Genomic DNA, 16375 nt, shown 5'->3' with positions numbered 1-16375 from the left:
TAATTTTTTATTTTATATAGTTTGTATATGTAAATAAATAAAGCCTCACATGCGCCTATGAATAATATTATAAATAAATGGCATGTGAGGGATATTCGCAAAAAATTACGCAAATATGTATATGTATATGTACATGTATATGTATATGTACATGTATATGTATATGTATATATCTGGGTATGCTTTGGATTGTTTTATTTATTATGTAGCTCGAATTATAGATTTAAAAAGGTGGCTATAATAGGGAAAACGCTATATCTTCAGCTTGTGAAACATTGATATGTAACATTATATTTCCTTCCTCAGTTTTGCCCAAGTGTTGCTATCTCATATATATGTATTTATGTATAACACAAATAATAACATCCTTGTGTAGTGTATTTCCTCCAAGTATTCATTATAATTTTTTCATCATTGAATTATTTAATTGGTTAGTTCATGAATTTAGCTAGTATGGGATTTATTCTTTCTTTTTTTGGGGCCTTATTTGAAAAAATAAAATAATTTAATTTTAGGTCTTACCAATGTTTTTTTTAATAACAATTGCTGAGACCCAGATGATGAATATTTCGAATATCCTCTGAAGTGGCATATTTATTCAGTCTATCTTCATTTCCCCATTTCGTCATTTCTTGGAGGGTTGTTAAATTATAAATCTTTTTCAACTATGTTATTACTTGATCCATATTTTTATTTTTTTTTTAGGTTAATATTTCTATGGTTTATGTATTATGAGCTTTTTGATTATTAATTTTTTTTTTTTTTTTTTTTTTTGTAAATTGTGTCTTATATGGATTTATGTTTGTATTATTTTCTATTTCTGGAGTTTTTTTTACACAATTTAGTGTCACATTGGTTAAACCCCAATTTTCATTATTATTTATTTGTTCCTTTTTTAATATATCAGTATCAACCATATAGCAATTTTTACCTGTCTTAGTCAGGTTTGTTATGTTCTCTCTCAATTTATTGTCTTTAAAATTTTGATTTTTATCCATTTTTCTTTTATTTTTATTTATCTTTTCAATATCATTATTTTTTTCTTTACAATATACGTTATCTTTTTTATCACAACACTCGATTTTTAACTCTTGAAAAAATTTATCCTTAACAAAAATTTTATTCATGGCATTAAAAAAATTATTTTCTAAATAATGAAAGCTATCCCTTATCATTTGATAATGCATATTTTTAATTTTGTTTTTTTGTTCATATGGATAATTACTAAGCATGTTAGCATTATTAAACATGTTATCACAATTTTGAATATCAAAATATTTATCTTGTTCATATTTTTTCCCATTATTATCATTTAAAGTAATATATATATCCTTAAATTGTGGGGACTCACAATTTTTATTTTTCTCTCCATTTATATCCACGTATACATTTGTATTTCCACCAAACTCTACGGAATATTCATCATATGGCTTTGCAATAAATTCATCTTCATTTTTATATAGCATGTAGGTATTAATATTACTGTCATTACAACTGTTATTTAATTTATTTTTTTTGTTGCAAAAAATATATTTGTCTTGCTCCATATAGTTATTCTCTTGTATTATTATCACATTATTTTGCTCATTATTGGGGGCATTGTTTGGTGAGTGTAGATAAATAAAATTATCGTCTAGCCATTTAAATTCAGTTAAGGGGGGTGTTCTACATTCAAACCATATATCTTCACTGCTATTGCTATTTACCGAACTCTCTTTCTTTTTATTATCATAAGGGTTAATAGTTGAAAGGGCACTAATTTGTGATTTTATTTTATTTTTTTTTATTATTTGTTTGGGTTTCTCTATATTGTTTTCGTTTTTATTATTATTATATTTTTCTTTTTTATCGAAATATTCTGTCGTTTCTTTTATAAATATAATATTATCATCAGTGTATAAATTATATATAATATTATTTTTATCTACATTGTGTATGGGTACTTTGAACGGGTTAATACTTATACTAAAAAATGGGGAACAAAAGTAGAAATGTAAAAAAATAAAAAAAATAAAATATATATATATATATATATATATATAAACTTATATATATTCCACTAATAAAGTTGGTTGTTATAATAATTTTACCTTCTGTTTATATTAGTTTCTCTTATATTTTGCTTAACCCGTTTTTTTTTTAAAATATCAATTTCCCCATCACTTGAAAATTTGTTAACATCACAATTTTCAAAATATGTATCCCAACTTACAAAAAATGGATTTAGAAATGTTATGTTAGTTTGTATGTAAGAATTTTTTAATTTCTTTTCATTTAATCTCTTACCTAATACTTTATCAATCTTTTGATAAATATTATCGTTTGGAAATTCCTTTTGTTTATTTTTCAAGAGCTGATATCTATATAAATATGTAGAGAAAGATAATGAGTAATCTTATATAAAATTAAATGTGTGTATTTATGCATATTAACAAGGAATATAAATTGTCTATTTTTTTTTTTTTTTTATCAATTTTCTTGTTTTTATTTTTTTAGATTAAAACTTACTTAATACTCGCAATTTTCTGACGTTTCTCATGTTTTGATTTCATTTTTTGTATTTTATTTCTGAGCCTTATATTTTCAAGTACGAACCATTTTTTTACATCATTATGCTCGAATTCTGAATGGCTAGTACCACTTGTACTATTTTTAGGAATATTTGCAAAATCATATTTATTATAATTTTGAGAGAGAGAAGAATATTCCTCCTTTTGTGTATCACTCATTTCTGAAAAGGGGCTTAGCATTTCGTTCGTGATATATGTAATATTTTTTTCTACTTTTTTTACCTTTTTATGTTTTTTTTTTAATTTGAAGCAGTTACGCGCTTGAAGAATAAAGAGGGGTATAAAAGAATAGAAACATGAAAAAAAAAAAAAAAAAATTTCACAATTTATATTAAATTTTATTTTACTATTGTATATATTCACAAAACAATATACATGGTTCATCGAAAATAGTTGAATTGCATAGATGTTGTAAATTAGACCGATATTAAAATGCTGATAAGTATGTAGCGAATATATTAGAATATATCTGCATGCTAATTTTCACAATTAGAGAAACAAATAAATAAATATTTATGTTAGGATGTACTCTCAATTATATATATGTATACGATTTATTTCATGGCAAAAATATGTGCATGCATATTTTTTACGCACAATATATACATAATAAGTTAAATAAGCATATCTAAATAAATTTATACAAGAAATCTACGTTGGAAAGGTTGACATGTCGATAACCAACAGCGCCTTCAGAAAAAACAAAAAAAAATTATTTAGATTGTCATGTGTTATATATATGGAGCATATGTATACATGTATTTTATTTTAATTTATTTTATTTTGTTAATATAAACTTGCTACCTACAATTGCTCCACCAAATGGAAATATGAAGGCGTGTAATTCTACCACAACGAGTAATTATTTTACAAAAAAAAATAAATAAAAGACAAAACAGCATTGTATTTAAATTTTTTTTTTTGTACATAATTATTATATGTTTTTTAATAATTTTTTTTTGTTTATTTAAGATAGTTACACATAAATATTTGTTTATGTGGACGAAAAAAAAAAAATAAAAGAAAAAGCTATAAAAAAAAAACAAATACACAAAAATAGACATGCAATTTGTAGATGTGATTATAAGTTACTTTTAATAAAGAAATAACATATGCAAATTTGCACAATTTAGTTTTCCATTTTTTTATAATGTGTTACAACATTTGGAAAAAAATAAAAACACATTTTTTTGACTTATTCATATTATATGTTATACTGGCTAAAACCAGATAGCCAAATTATTTTCTTATTTAAATTTTAGAGAATTCATATTATTTTATAAAATTTTATAAAATTGATAGGTGTTATTTATTTTGACTTTGCATTATTAATATGAAGACTAAGACTAAGGCCAAGATTAAGATCATGATTTTGGATTAATTTATTTTAAAAAATTGTTGATATATTTTATTTTTTTTCCATGTTCTTTATATTGCATAGCAAGCTAATATTGTTCCTTGAAAGTTCTTGGTCTATTAGTTTTATATTTGAGGGGTGTCTATATGGTTATTTTCTGAATTTCTTTTCCTTCTTTTATTATAATAATATATTAACAAGACAATAATAAATATATTTATTAAAATAAAAATAAATATATTAAAATAGTTTAAATCTTCAGATATTTTACATTTTTTAATATTTCGAATTTTACAAGTATTATCATCATCACGACAACATGTAAATTTTTTAATCCCGTCTGCATATAAATACATTCCAGGACTTTCTTTTTTTTGATGATAAAATAATCTACTAATATATCCATCATTGTTTTTAGCATAACTTTTTGTATCATATAATTTAAAAGCTCCATAAGCACTAATAGTACAACTTTGAAATAATTTAAGTTTTTCATATGGTACTTGAAAAAAATATAAAAATTGATATACTCCTTCATCATATACAATATTTTGTTCATCAACATATTTTGTATATATATTTATTGAGCAATATAATTTTAATCTTCCTGTTATGCTTTCTTTTGATGGATTCCATACATGAATAATAATTCCACATTCTTCTGGACGTTCTGCATTACATTCATCAGATAACAATATATTTATAATTTTTAATTCTTTTAATGTTTCAATATAAAAAATGGTTGTATCATATTCAATCGTTTGTTCTACATCATCTTGTTCAGAATTTATTCCTTTAGTTTTATTCCAAAGCGATTTATTAAAATTACTAGGATTAATCCAGCTTAGTAATTTGAAAAATCCGCTATTTGTTATCTTTTTTGGAATTTCAACTTGTTTTGTGGGGGATTTATTAGATATATTTACTACAAATTCAGTTCTATCTTCCTTAAGATATTCATAAGCAATAAAATGTTCTATATTATTATCTTTGAAGAATTCGAGACTTCTTTTATCGCTATGTTCTTTCCAATTTTTACTTTTTCTATAAATATAATGAGGATATTTCCCATTTATAATTGGTAATTTTGTTGTAATTTCATAACCTTCTGGATCATCTAATTGAGATTCAGTTAGATAACTATCTATTGTATTTTCAAAACAGTCACCTTTTGTTAGGCATGTTTCGTATTTATGAATTAATTCATTATTGTATCCTATTAAACTACAATCTTCTTCTCTTTTTGCAATATACATTTTAGGTATTAAAATTGAATTATTCAAACACGTAGATTCAGTATATACACATTTACTTGTATCCTTTTCTATACATTCAAAATGTTCTGATGGGTTATTATATGTACATCCATATTCTAATGTATCATATTTTATATTATATAATTGTTCAGGATAAAATGGATATAATAAATATTTATCATGTAAATATGGTATGTTAATATTATCAAAAGCAATTGAAGAATGAGATATACTAATTCTTTTATTATCATATATATCTAAAGTTTTTGTGGATTCATCTAATATATGTTTATAGTGTATACTTTCTAGGCGTGTATTTTCTTTATATAATTTATAATAATCCATAAAATTATTTTCTTTTTTTATAATTGTAATATTAAAAAATGTAAAATATTTTACATTCTTCTTAAAATAAAATAAAGCATAAAGAGGTAGAAAATGTCGTAACGTCTTTCTTACGGCAACTATTCTTTCAATCGTTGTTCCATCATCGGCAGGGGGAAGATCTCTGCAATCTAATTCTAAATAATCTGGTATACCTCGAAATTTTGGCATTGATGCAGGATCATCATAGGGGTAATCAACACATGAACAACAGGTTGTATATGGTCTTTCATTAAAACCTTCAAATACTGGCACATCTGTATTTTCATCAATAGGAGTACTAGAATTTACGCAATCTCTATTTCCAAATCGATTTTGAAAATGAAAATTACCATACCCTTTTCCAGAATATCCGGAATATGCAAAATCTGATTTATGTGGGGCAATTTTATGGTAACGCATTGGATATGCTACTACAAGTTTTCGGTGATGTAATATTAAATAATATTCATCTTTATAATGTTTTAACAAAAGTAATATTCTTTGATTATTTCCTATTTTTATTTTTATCCTTGATTTATAATCACATTCTTCATCCTTTCCACATTTTATAAGTTCCTCCTTTAAGTTACTACTTTTGAACATTCTGTATTTCTATCTACTTTTTAATTATATTTCACAGAGTTAATATAATATTTATTTTTCTTTCTTTGATATATGACTATGTCCCTTCTGGGTTTTTGTACTATACTTATTTTTTTAAATATTTTTTTTTATATTTTGCTCATGCAGTATAATTTTGTGCCGTCTTCTTCTGACTATTATCACTATTTACGGGCTATTCCTAACTTAAAATTTTTTTTCCTTCGTGTTTTTTTTTCCTTATTTCGTCAAAAATAAATATCTATATTTTGTCATTTATTCCCTTTTTACAAATTGCACGATGTGTGTATTCTATACATAAACATGTGGATATGCATACACAAGCATATATATATATAACTTTTAAAGTATTTAGGATTCTATCTTTTTATAAAAGTCATTTTAATTATTTTAGTATTCTCTACAATAGTCCTAATGCTGGAAAAAATATTTTCTTCCATACAAGAATAAGCGTTTCTTGCGCATTTATTCGGAGTGTTAATTTTTTGAGAAAGACGAAATATTTTTTCTCTCATCTCCTCTATATATAATAATTTATCGTCTGTCTTTTTTTCTCCACGCTTTTAAATATATATTATAAACTAATTATTTTCATTTAAATTTTCCCACATCCTTAATATGTAAATATATGTTTTTCTCTTTGTTTTTATTTTTTTATTTTTTTTTAAATTTATATATTGTGTTGAGACTTTTCGTGTGCAGAAAAGTATGAAAAATAAAAAGTACAATTTTACATTCTTTAAAATAAGGAAAGTGGTAGAAGAATATACGACAATAATAACAAATTTTATAAATAATAAAACGATTTTGCAATTACAAATATATGTATATATTCTATGGTTGTTTGGGGGGACAATTACCTAATTTTGTTTAAATGCTTTTATTTTAATTTGTGTCCGAAAATTCTATAAATTTAATGAATAAAATGAATGAAGACGAATTTTATCTTGTTAGACACAAATAATATGTTAAAATATTGAGAGATCGATCATATTGTTTATATATTTTATCCTATTAATGCATGGCATTTGTTTTATTAATCTAAAATTTGTTCATATATTTGCTTATTTTTATTTTATTTCTTGTTCAGAACTTAGAACAGTACATTGAGGAATCGAAAAAGAGAGTACAACACAATAGTAGTTTTAAAAATAAAAAGTAACAATTGAATAAATTTTATTTGATACTATATTGTTTTCTTTAACCTATATTTTTTTTCGCAAGATTGTAGATAAAGAAAGATTAATAACATATGAAAACGGTGACAAATAAAAAATAAGACATATGTATGTGTATACATCTTGAAAATAACTTTGATGGGCCATCAGTAATTTATAATTTGTTCTTATTTTATAAACACAGATGAAGAAATACAAATAACAGATAAAAAAAAAACAAATTCCGATTTTTACGATTATAAAGGTTTAGTGATTCTAACGGACAATGATTCGGAAAATGAATATGAAAATTGGTATGCTAAAAAATAGTAAAATATAAGAATAAAATTATAAATAAATAAACAAACTTTATTCATGTTTAGCATGTATAAATCTGTGGTGGTATATTTATCCACAGAGGTGATCAATGTGTAAAACATCTACATTCTTAAACATGATAAATTAAACTAAATGTTTTACAATAATTATACACTGATTTTAAACAATATAAAAATAAAATTCATAGTAAAAACATAAAAGATATAATTAGCATAAATGATGATAAAGAAATGGAACAAATCAGAAAAATTTTAGAAATACAAAAAGGAATAAAGAACAGAAAAAAAAATGAAGAACCTAATATTGCCAGAAAAGGACCCCATACAAATAGAATGAGAAATAAAAATAATTTTATGCAAAATAAAAAGACGTCTAAAAAAAATAAAGAAAATATAAGAAAATTCATTAGTTTAGAAAAAGAAATAATAATTACAAAAACATTAATGAGTAAAAAGAAGGAAAATATTGATAATATTTACAAATATATAAATAAAAAAGAAAAAATAATAAAGAATCTTAACAAAAATATGATTAAAGAATCTGAAAAATATCAAGAACTATTAGTAGAAAATTTTAAAAAGACAGAGGACTTAATTCAGGTATGCAATTTTTAAATAAACCTTATGAGAGCAATGTATGAGTATATGGAATTCCAAATTGTTAATAAAAAAAATAATGAAAAAGGCAATAAAATATACATATAAAGATAGATGAAAATATAACATTTAAGTTATAAAATTAGTGTTTATGGAAATGTGGGTATATTCCATTTTTTCATATAAATGTTCATTGGCAATAAGATATTGAACTTATGTATAGAGACAATTAAACAACTTCACTGTTAAATAAGAGCAATTAATAGTAGTTATCTAAGTGGTAATATAAATATAATTACTAAAATAGACATACTAGGATTGTTTTTTTTTTTTTTTTTTTTTTTTTCATATTTATTTCGTTTGAAAAATATATAATTATACAGAAATTCGAAGAAATAAACGCAAGGAAAAAGAAAAAAAAAGAAATGGTTCAATTGCTTAACATTGAGATGAGCAAATTAAATGTAGAGTTAGAAAAAAAAGAAGACAAAATAAAAGAGCTAGATAAATATAAAGAATTTCTTAACAAACTCGCCAGTAGTAATAAGAATGATGATAATCCATCAAATGATGAAATAATAATAAAAACAGACGAAAAAGAAAAAAATTTTTCTAAAAATATGGAAAAATATATTAAGAATTCCCAACTACTAATTGACCATTTTAATTTATTGGAAGAAGAGCATTTACAACTAATTGATGACACACAAAATGCAGAATATATTTTAGAAGAATATGAAAAAAAATTACAAGATAAAAAAAATAAATATGAAATTAAGAATAAAGAAATGGATAATAAAATTACAGAAATTAATAATTATATTAAAGAGTATATTGATAAAATATCATATTATGATAATGTTACAAAAAATTCGAAATATAATATAACATTTACAAATATAAATAATAAAATTGATTATATTTGTACTCAGCTTTCTTATGATGTTAACACTAATGAAATTATGAAAAAGTTTCAAATATTGGAAAACAAAATTTATTCATATATTACTACTCTTAATAAATATACTGGTAAGGAGACCGCCAAAATATATGTGTGTGTGTGTTTTTTTTTTTTTTTTTTTTTTTTTTTTTCTTTTTCGCTATTTTGGCTACTTGGGCTTTTATTTATTTGTTATTTTTATTTTTATTTTTATTTTTTGTGAAGAGGAAAACAAGCATCTTATATACGAGTATCAAAGAGAAAGGGAAAAAGAGCGAAGAAAGCAAATGCGATTTGAAATTAATTTGGATAGAAAAAGCGATAAGCAAAATAAAAATACTAAAAAATCGAATAATAAAAATATCAACGGCAACCTTAAAGAGGTTAGTTCCCCAAAAAACGTAAAGTTACATGCTTATTCGATTTTATGCAGTTACATATATTTTCCATTTTGAATTATTTCGCCATATAATTTTTTTTTTTTTCCAAACAGAAAAAAGAAAAACGTGAAAATATTTATACATTATTTGAAAAAGACATATTTAAATAACTAGCGATTATATAGGGTTGTTAAAATAAAAAAAAAAAAATTTGAAAAAAAGTATTTAAAAAAAAAATAATAACAATAATAGTAAAACTATATATAGGAATGCAATAATGGCAATAAAAAACAGTTACAAAGAAGAATTTAAAAACATATTTGAAAGAAAAATAAATTTATCTAATACAGACGAAAAATATAAAGATAAATCAATAAATATATTTTATGGAATATGTTTAATAATTTTATCAACAATAACAGTTATATTTTCCTCAGTTTTTTTTTTTTTTAATATGCATCCATATGCTTTATATTATTATAATGTAACCGTTGGTTTAATTCCGATGTATATTTTATATAAATACTTCATGTGGATATTTTTACAACTTTTTAAATATTCTTGAGAAGTTATAATGTGTACACCTTGCATTTTTTTTATCTGTTAAAATTAGTCTAGACAACTTTCCACATATATCTAGAATAATAATGAATAAATCCGTAAATAAATAAATAAATGATAAGTATTGTTATATATAGTATAGATTGCCAAATTCTTCATACACACAAAACCATGCAATAATGTATATATAAAAAGAGATATAAACATAAAGCATAATATTCGATCGAAAACTATTTCTATTTTCTTACTTGGCATATAACTCTAGGATCACTATTATCAGAAAGATGCATACTTTTTAAGATTTGTTTTTTGTATATATTTTGACCTAAAAATTGAATAATATAAACATCAGGATTTATTGTATATTTTTATTATAATAAAAAATTTAATACTTTATTATGTATGCATGTGTGTGGGTGTATAATTTAATACTTTCGTGAGTTATTAATTCCCAGTCATCCTTTAAGCTCTCATTTATTTCGGAATTATCTTCACAGTCTTTCAATAAATCGAAGGCAATTTCAAATGTTTTCTCTATTATTTAAAAAAAGTCAAAAAATAAATTAAAAAAATTGAATAACCTTGATAAATGCACATATATATACATGGGCAGAAAAAATGAAATACTGATATATTTTCATTACCTATATTATTTTGCTCGCTTAGGCACATTTCAGCATATGTAAAGAAATCCCAAACAAAATTTTCGATGGAAGAATAACTAATTTCTGTACTATGAGTTTTATAAAATTGTTCAAATTCGATCGTATATATTTTTAATACTTGATCTTTTAGATTTTTAAAAATTAGTCTATATTTGTGTAACCTTTTATCTAAAATAAATTTTTTTATAGGGTTTAGTGCCTTGTAATTAAAAACAAAAGATAGGTTTTTATTTTCCATATTTAATCATGATATATAAGTATATGAACACAAATAATATATGCATGTATAGACGCAAAATGGGTTTCTATTAATAGCATCGTCTAACCTGTTGTATATATATCTCGATCTGATTATTCACACAATGCCTATCATTATAAATAAAAAATAAAATGATGATCACGTTTTTATATTATGATATATGATTTAGGTGGAAACATATTTATTAACAAACATGTTGATAATGAGAATACAAAAATGTAATATATATAAACGAATTAATTTTTTCTGTATGGAATTAGGATTATGCTACTTTTTGCATATTGTTATTATATTATTATTTTATTTTTTTGTGTATAGGGGAAATTATTTTAGTTTTTTTCGTTTATATTATAATTCTACATATTATATGTTTCTAAAGATACTTAAAACCAAATACATTTTCAAGGTATTTGCTTTAAACTGTTATGCCTTTAAAATGTTTTTAACATTATACATGCACTTATATGTATATATTTTTTTTAATTTTCATTTTTTCTTAATTATTACCAAACTAAAGTATTGAACTTTCTCTTTTTTTCAAAATATTCTGAAAAATAAGAACGAAAAAAATTATACATATATCAATATGGGCTCGTTTTAATATTTTTATAATTTTCCATTTTATTTTGATTATATATTTTTTTTTCTCACAAACCAGAAGAATATATGCTCATTATATAAAGCATTAAATGAGTGAAAGCTTCAATAAACTCATATAAATAAGTTTCCATTTTTTCTTTGGATATTTTTTTGGAAACATGGAGGTATGATAAATAAATATAGAGATATAAAACGTCAATATAAATTCTGATAATTGTGAAAGTACAATAATGTATATGTGTGTATTTATATACATTCTTATATTTATCTTTCAATATTGTATACTTTTAAATATGTGATTGTACTTAGTATAAGTAGATATTTAAGCTTTCATCCGTTTATCCCATAAATATACGAAAAAAAAAAAAAAAATTATTTAAATTAACTTTTTAGGGCCAACGAAGTTTGAAAAAAGTAAATGTTTATAAGCGTCTCCCATATTTATACATTGGGATGTTTTTCATTGGAGGTTTGCTTGAAGTGGTTTTTTGCTCCACAAATTTTTATCAAATTTATAACATAGGTATGGAAGATAATAATATAGTTTAGTTTAGCTTTGTTTTGTTTTGATTTTTTGTTTATTTTTTTTATTTTCATGAATTTATTATATATTACATATATGCTTCCTATAGTGCAACAAAAAACATTTTTTATTATTAAATTCATTTTATTATTATTTTTATTATTATTTTTTTGCATACATTGCATGTTGTTTCAATTTGAGTATACAATGAAATTTTTTAATTTCCATGTATATTAGACCTGTTTCTTTTTCTATACATATTTATTAATTATATAATTTTTTTCTAATTTTTTTCATATATATATTGTTGTCAATTTACACACAAATTTTATGTAACTTTTTTTTATATTTTATTCTATTTTTATCCCAAGGTGAAAGTGAAAAAAAATCAGATGAAGACATATCTGACCTTATGAAAAGATATCAACTTAGACAAAAAATTAAAGAAAGTAAAAAAAAAAAAAAACAATATTCTTGCACAATTTCACATATCGATATATGTACAATGTTTTTTATATATGTGAAAACGATTTATTTTATGGATTTATAATATGTGTAATTATGTAAAATATTTTTCTGCATTCCATTCTTAAAATTTAAAATAAAAACATGTATATGAGTTTAATAAATTTATTTCATTTGTATAAATTAAGATATTTCATTTTTTAACTTTTTTTCGTTTACTATTTTGTAGAAACTACACAAATATCAGAAAAATAAATTAAGCATGCAATATTGACAATACATTGAAAACGAATTCATATTTTAGTATGTTATTATTTTATTTTTTTATATACAAATTTTATTTTAGTTTGTTATAGTATATTTTTTTAAAATATGATAAATCCTATATGTTATTGCTTAGGTGGCCTATTGTACACAATTTTTTGGTGCAGTATTTCTTGTTGTTATTGCTTTTATAGGGTAGTATATTTTTCGTTAAGCAATTATTTAGCCTATAAATATGGGCATAGTGCTTATTTTGGGAAAAATATAATATAACAATTTTCTTAAACTGGGCTATTATAGTCTTTAAATTATTAATTAATTTCTTTATTATTATGAAAGATAAATGAAAAAATCAATGTGTGTACCCAGTATGCGCGTGTGAATCTTCACATGTGTTTATAATTAATTTTTTTATATATGGAATTGAATTACCATAAGTCTTTTCACACTTAAAGGAGTATATATTATATCCCAAAATATGATATCATGTTACAAATGTTTAAGTTAGGATATATTCCCTTCTGAAGTATTTATTTGGCCTATCTAGATAGTATTATCCTTATACTAAAATTCATTCACAAAATGAAGAAGTTAATTGTGTTGTATTGTTATATGTATATATTTATTAGTTATATTTAAAACAATATTTTTGTGTACACACGATTTTCCATTTTTCGAATATTTTTTAATGCTTACATTATTTTGTATCATGGACAATTTTGCTATTAGCAGATAATAATTTTTTTTCATCCATAAAAAAAACAGCTCGAATGTACATGTTTATATAAACATTTATAAAAAAAAAATATGTGCATTAATAATAGTAGCATATAATAATATTTATAACACAAAATGATGATAGCTTTTAATTTATTATTTCGGGTCTCGATTTTTGACAAAAACAAGTTAAGCTGAGGGCTCAAAACTGTAAAATTGAGAATTTGAATTAATGATTTTTTTTAAAGTAACCAATATGAGTAATGTTTAAGAATCCAGCTAATTGTAAAAAAATAAAAATATGGATAATATATTACGCCACCGACACTCATCGACATTTCTTTGGATATTTAATTGAGTTCCGTTAAACTCAATGCACTCATATTTATAACTACACTTGTTCAATATTATCACCATTTTCTATGTCTTTAAAAATTTGAATAATTTGGTTATAGTAAGATTCAGAAGATTTTTTGGGGTCTGGACTTTTTGTTATAGCTCTTCCAACATTTATTAGTAATTTTTCATAATCTTTATTATATCCATTTTTAAGGGTTTTATATAAATCTCCATTTTGTGCTCCTATTCCTGGTGATAAAATATAAGAATCTGGAAATTTATTTCGGATTATTTTCATTTCTTCGAAAGCATTCGAACCAACTACAAAACCGATAAATTCATTATTTTGTTCGATTTTTAATTCTGTTGCCATTTTTTGTGTTTCGTCTGCCATAACTATATATGCTTGCTTATCATTTATCGAAAGTTCATTTTGAAAAATAAATGAATCTTTATTTGTCGTTTTAATAAGCACATAAGCACTATAATATTTATTTTTTTCATAATCAAAACAAATATCCTTTAACATATTTGTTCCCATATATACATTAATAGTACATGAATCGCTTTTTAAATATTCAAATATAAATTTTCTATAATTTTTAACTGTATTTCCGATATCATTTATTTTCATATCAAGCATAGTTGGTATATTCATACTATTTAAATAATCAAACACATTTTTTAAAGCATTTATTCCAACTGAGCCATATGGAATGTAAAATGCAAAATTCATTTTATATACCAAAGCATATTCTTTTGTGTTATTAATTATATAAAAACAAAAGTGGTTAAAGAAATAAAAAAACTTATCTTCTTCACTTAAATTCTGTATATTTTCTCCATCTGTTAATAGTATTTCCTTTCCTATTTTGATGATATTTTCTATTCCATTATTATTACTGTTCATGTTATTTTTGATATTTTTATATCCATTTTGTTCTTCATTTTTCATAAAGTTTTTTATATCATCTTCATCAGGATCCAACCCAATACACAAACAGGTATTTACTTCACTTCTTCGATTTTTTAATTTAGTTTTAAAATGCATTTTTATTAAATTTTTATATATAAATATGTATGCCTTTATGAAAGCTGTTTTGGTTTCCACGCTTTTATTTTTTATTTCTTTTTTTTATTGTTAAAAAAAAAAAATAGCTAGCTATGAATTTTAGTTGGTGACTTGTTTATTTGTTTAACTTTTTTTTTTTTTTTTTTTTTTCTTGCAAAATTGTAGAATTGTGTATTGGCACCAATGCTAAAATATTCCCCCAAATGAAACACCGAAATATATTGATCTAATGCATTCAAAATGTAAATTTTAACATATGACATTATTTTAAAGTTTTTTTTATTATTTTATTTATTTTATTTATTTTTTATCATACATTTCCCTTTTATACTACATTCCTACAAGTTGCATTTTATACATTATTCACGATATAAAATTGCACATATTAATTAATGCGACATTGCATAAAAGGCCCAAAACAATGGATACTTAAAAATTTATCATTCCAATATGATAGAATATTTATAAGAAAAAAAAAAAACGATTAAAGCATTTTAAACTTTATTAGCTACCTGATGAATGCCAAAAAAAAAACATTTCATCAAAATGAGAGAAATTTAACTATGGTGAGCTTTACGGAAATAATTTCCTAGACAAACATGTGAATGTATGTAGATATATACTACAAGGGGAGCGTATACAATTATAAGTATTGGTGAACATAATGAAATTTATTTTGAAAAAATATTCTCAAAATATAAAAGAGTAATGTATGAACATATGTTTATGTCATAGCATTTGTGGGATAAGGAACGGAATTATTCTAATAAAAATAATAGCAATAATAATTATTTAATATGATTATTTTTCATTTTAAAGCCAGACTTTGTATTGGGATGGAAAACTTTGGAACTAAGCGCTGTGTATATATACATTTCCTCTTATAACACATTTATTTGGCTTCCCCATACATATAGCTATGTATTATATAGATGGAAAATATTTAGATATGGTTATTCATGATTAAAAAAAGTAAGCTATATGTATCCATCATAATAGAGTAATAATATTTTTATAAATGCCGCGTAATTTAAATGGATATAGGAGAGAGTATCATAAAAAAAGAAAATTTTTAAATTTATTCATAGATCTGATATTTTGACAAATAAATTAGTTTTAAAAATATATATTTATAATTCATTAATTTTGTATATATTAATGAAGTTAAATAAATATAATTATAGACTGATAGAAATGTTGATATAAGTATGGGTGCAAAAAATAGTTATTATCATCATCTTATTTTCATTGAATTTTATTTTTTTCGGTTTAATTATGGGAAATAATATAATAGCGTATACATTATTTTAATATTATTAATTTAATAA

The 16375-nt window shown here is 22.5% G+C and overlaps 7 protein-coding genes across 7 annotated transcripts; 3 read left to right on the top strand and 4 right to left on the bottom strand.

The window, feature by feature from the left end:
• Positions 1 to 722: 722 nt before the first annotated feature.
• On the bottom strand, positions 723 to 2750 carry PY17X_0509100 (conserved Plasmodium protein, unknown function; the record flags this gene model as incomplete). Its single annotated transcript, XM_725075.1, has 3 exons — positions 723 to 1965; positions 2091 to 2360; positions 2509 to 2750. 3 exons carry the CDS (start codon positions 2748 to 2750, stop codon positions 723 to 725), a joined length of 1755 nt encoding a protein of 584 aa, XP_730168.1.
• A 1302-nt stretch (positions 2751 to 4052) lies between these two features.
• PY17X_0509000 (conserved Plasmodium protein, unknown function) lies at positions 4053 to 6152 on the bottom strand (the record flags this gene model as incomplete). Its single annotated transcript, XM_725074.1, has 1 exon — positions 4053 to 6152. The coding sequence occupies one exon, from the start codon at positions 6150 to 6152 to the stop codon at positions 4053 to 4055; it is 2100 nt and encodes a 699-aa protein (XP_730167.1).
• A 943-nt stretch (positions 6153 to 7095) lies between these two features.
• PY17X_0508900 (conserved protein, unknown function) lies at positions 7096 to 9752 on the top strand (the record flags this gene model as incomplete). Its single annotated transcript, XM_022955198.1, has 8 exons — positions 7096 to 7119; positions 7261 to 7296; positions 7395 to 7431; positions 7533 to 7641; positions 7854 to 8265; positions 8646 to 9291; positions 9428 to 9585; positions 9696 to 9752. The coding sequence occupies 8 exons, from the start codon at positions 7096 to 7098 to the stop codon at positions 9750 to 9752; spliced, it is 1479 nt and encodes a 492-aa protein (XP_022811656.1).
• Positions 9753 to 9859: 107 nt separating this feature from the next.
• Positions 9860 to 10147, top strand: PY17X_0508800 (conserved Plasmodium protein, unknown function; the record flags this gene model as incomplete). The annotated part of the gene is made up of 1 exon (XM_022955197.1): positions 9860 to 10147. One exon carries the CDS (start codon positions 9860 to 9862, stop codon positions 10145 to 10147), a length of 288 nt encoding a protein of 95 aa, XP_022811655.1.
• A 44-nt stretch (positions 10148 to 10191) lies between these two features.
• PY17X_0508700 (HORMA domain protein, putative) lies at positions 10192 to 11798 on the bottom strand (the record flags this gene model as incomplete). Its single annotated transcript, XM_022955196.1, has 7 exons — positions 10192 to 10218; positions 10392 to 10468; positions 10576 to 10677; positions 10788 to 11007; positions 11135 to 11174; positions 11575 to 11614; positions 11723 to 11798. The coding sequence occupies 7 exons, from the start codon at positions 11796 to 11798 to the stop codon at positions 10192 to 10194; spliced, it is 582 nt and encodes a 193-aa protein (XP_022811654.1).
• Positions 11799 to 11825: 27 nt separating this feature from the next.
• Positions 11826 to 12910, top strand: PY17X_0508600 (conserved protein, unknown function; the record flags this gene model as incomplete). Its single annotated transcript, XM_022955195.1, has 4 exons — positions 11826 to 11831; positions 12061 to 12190; positions 12562 to 12639; positions 12885 to 12910. The coding sequence occupies 4 exons, from the start codon at positions 11826 to 11828 to the stop codon at positions 12908 to 12910; spliced, it is 240 nt and encodes a 79-aa protein (XP_022811653.1).
• Positions 12911 to 14027: 1117 nt separating this feature from the next.
• On the bottom strand, positions 14028 to 15026 carry PY17X_0508500 (orotidine 5'-phosphate decarboxylase, putative; the record flags this gene model as incomplete). Its single annotated transcript, XM_724198.1, has 1 exon — positions 14028 to 15026. The coding sequence occupies one exon, from the start codon at positions 15024 to 15026 to the stop codon at positions 14028 to 14030; it is 999 nt and encodes a 332-aa protein (XP_729291.1).
• Positions 15027 to 16375: the final 1349 nt, after the last annotated feature.

The sequence above is a fragment of the Plasmodium yoelii genome, assembly GCF_900002385.2.
Source record: "Plasmodium yoelii strain 17X genome assembly, chromosome: 5".
Lineage (NCBI taxonomy): Eukaryota > Apicomplexa > Aconoidasida > Haemosporida > Plasmodiidae > Plasmodium > Plasmodium yoelii.
This window is presented reverse-complemented; position numbering and strand designations above follow the sequence as displayed.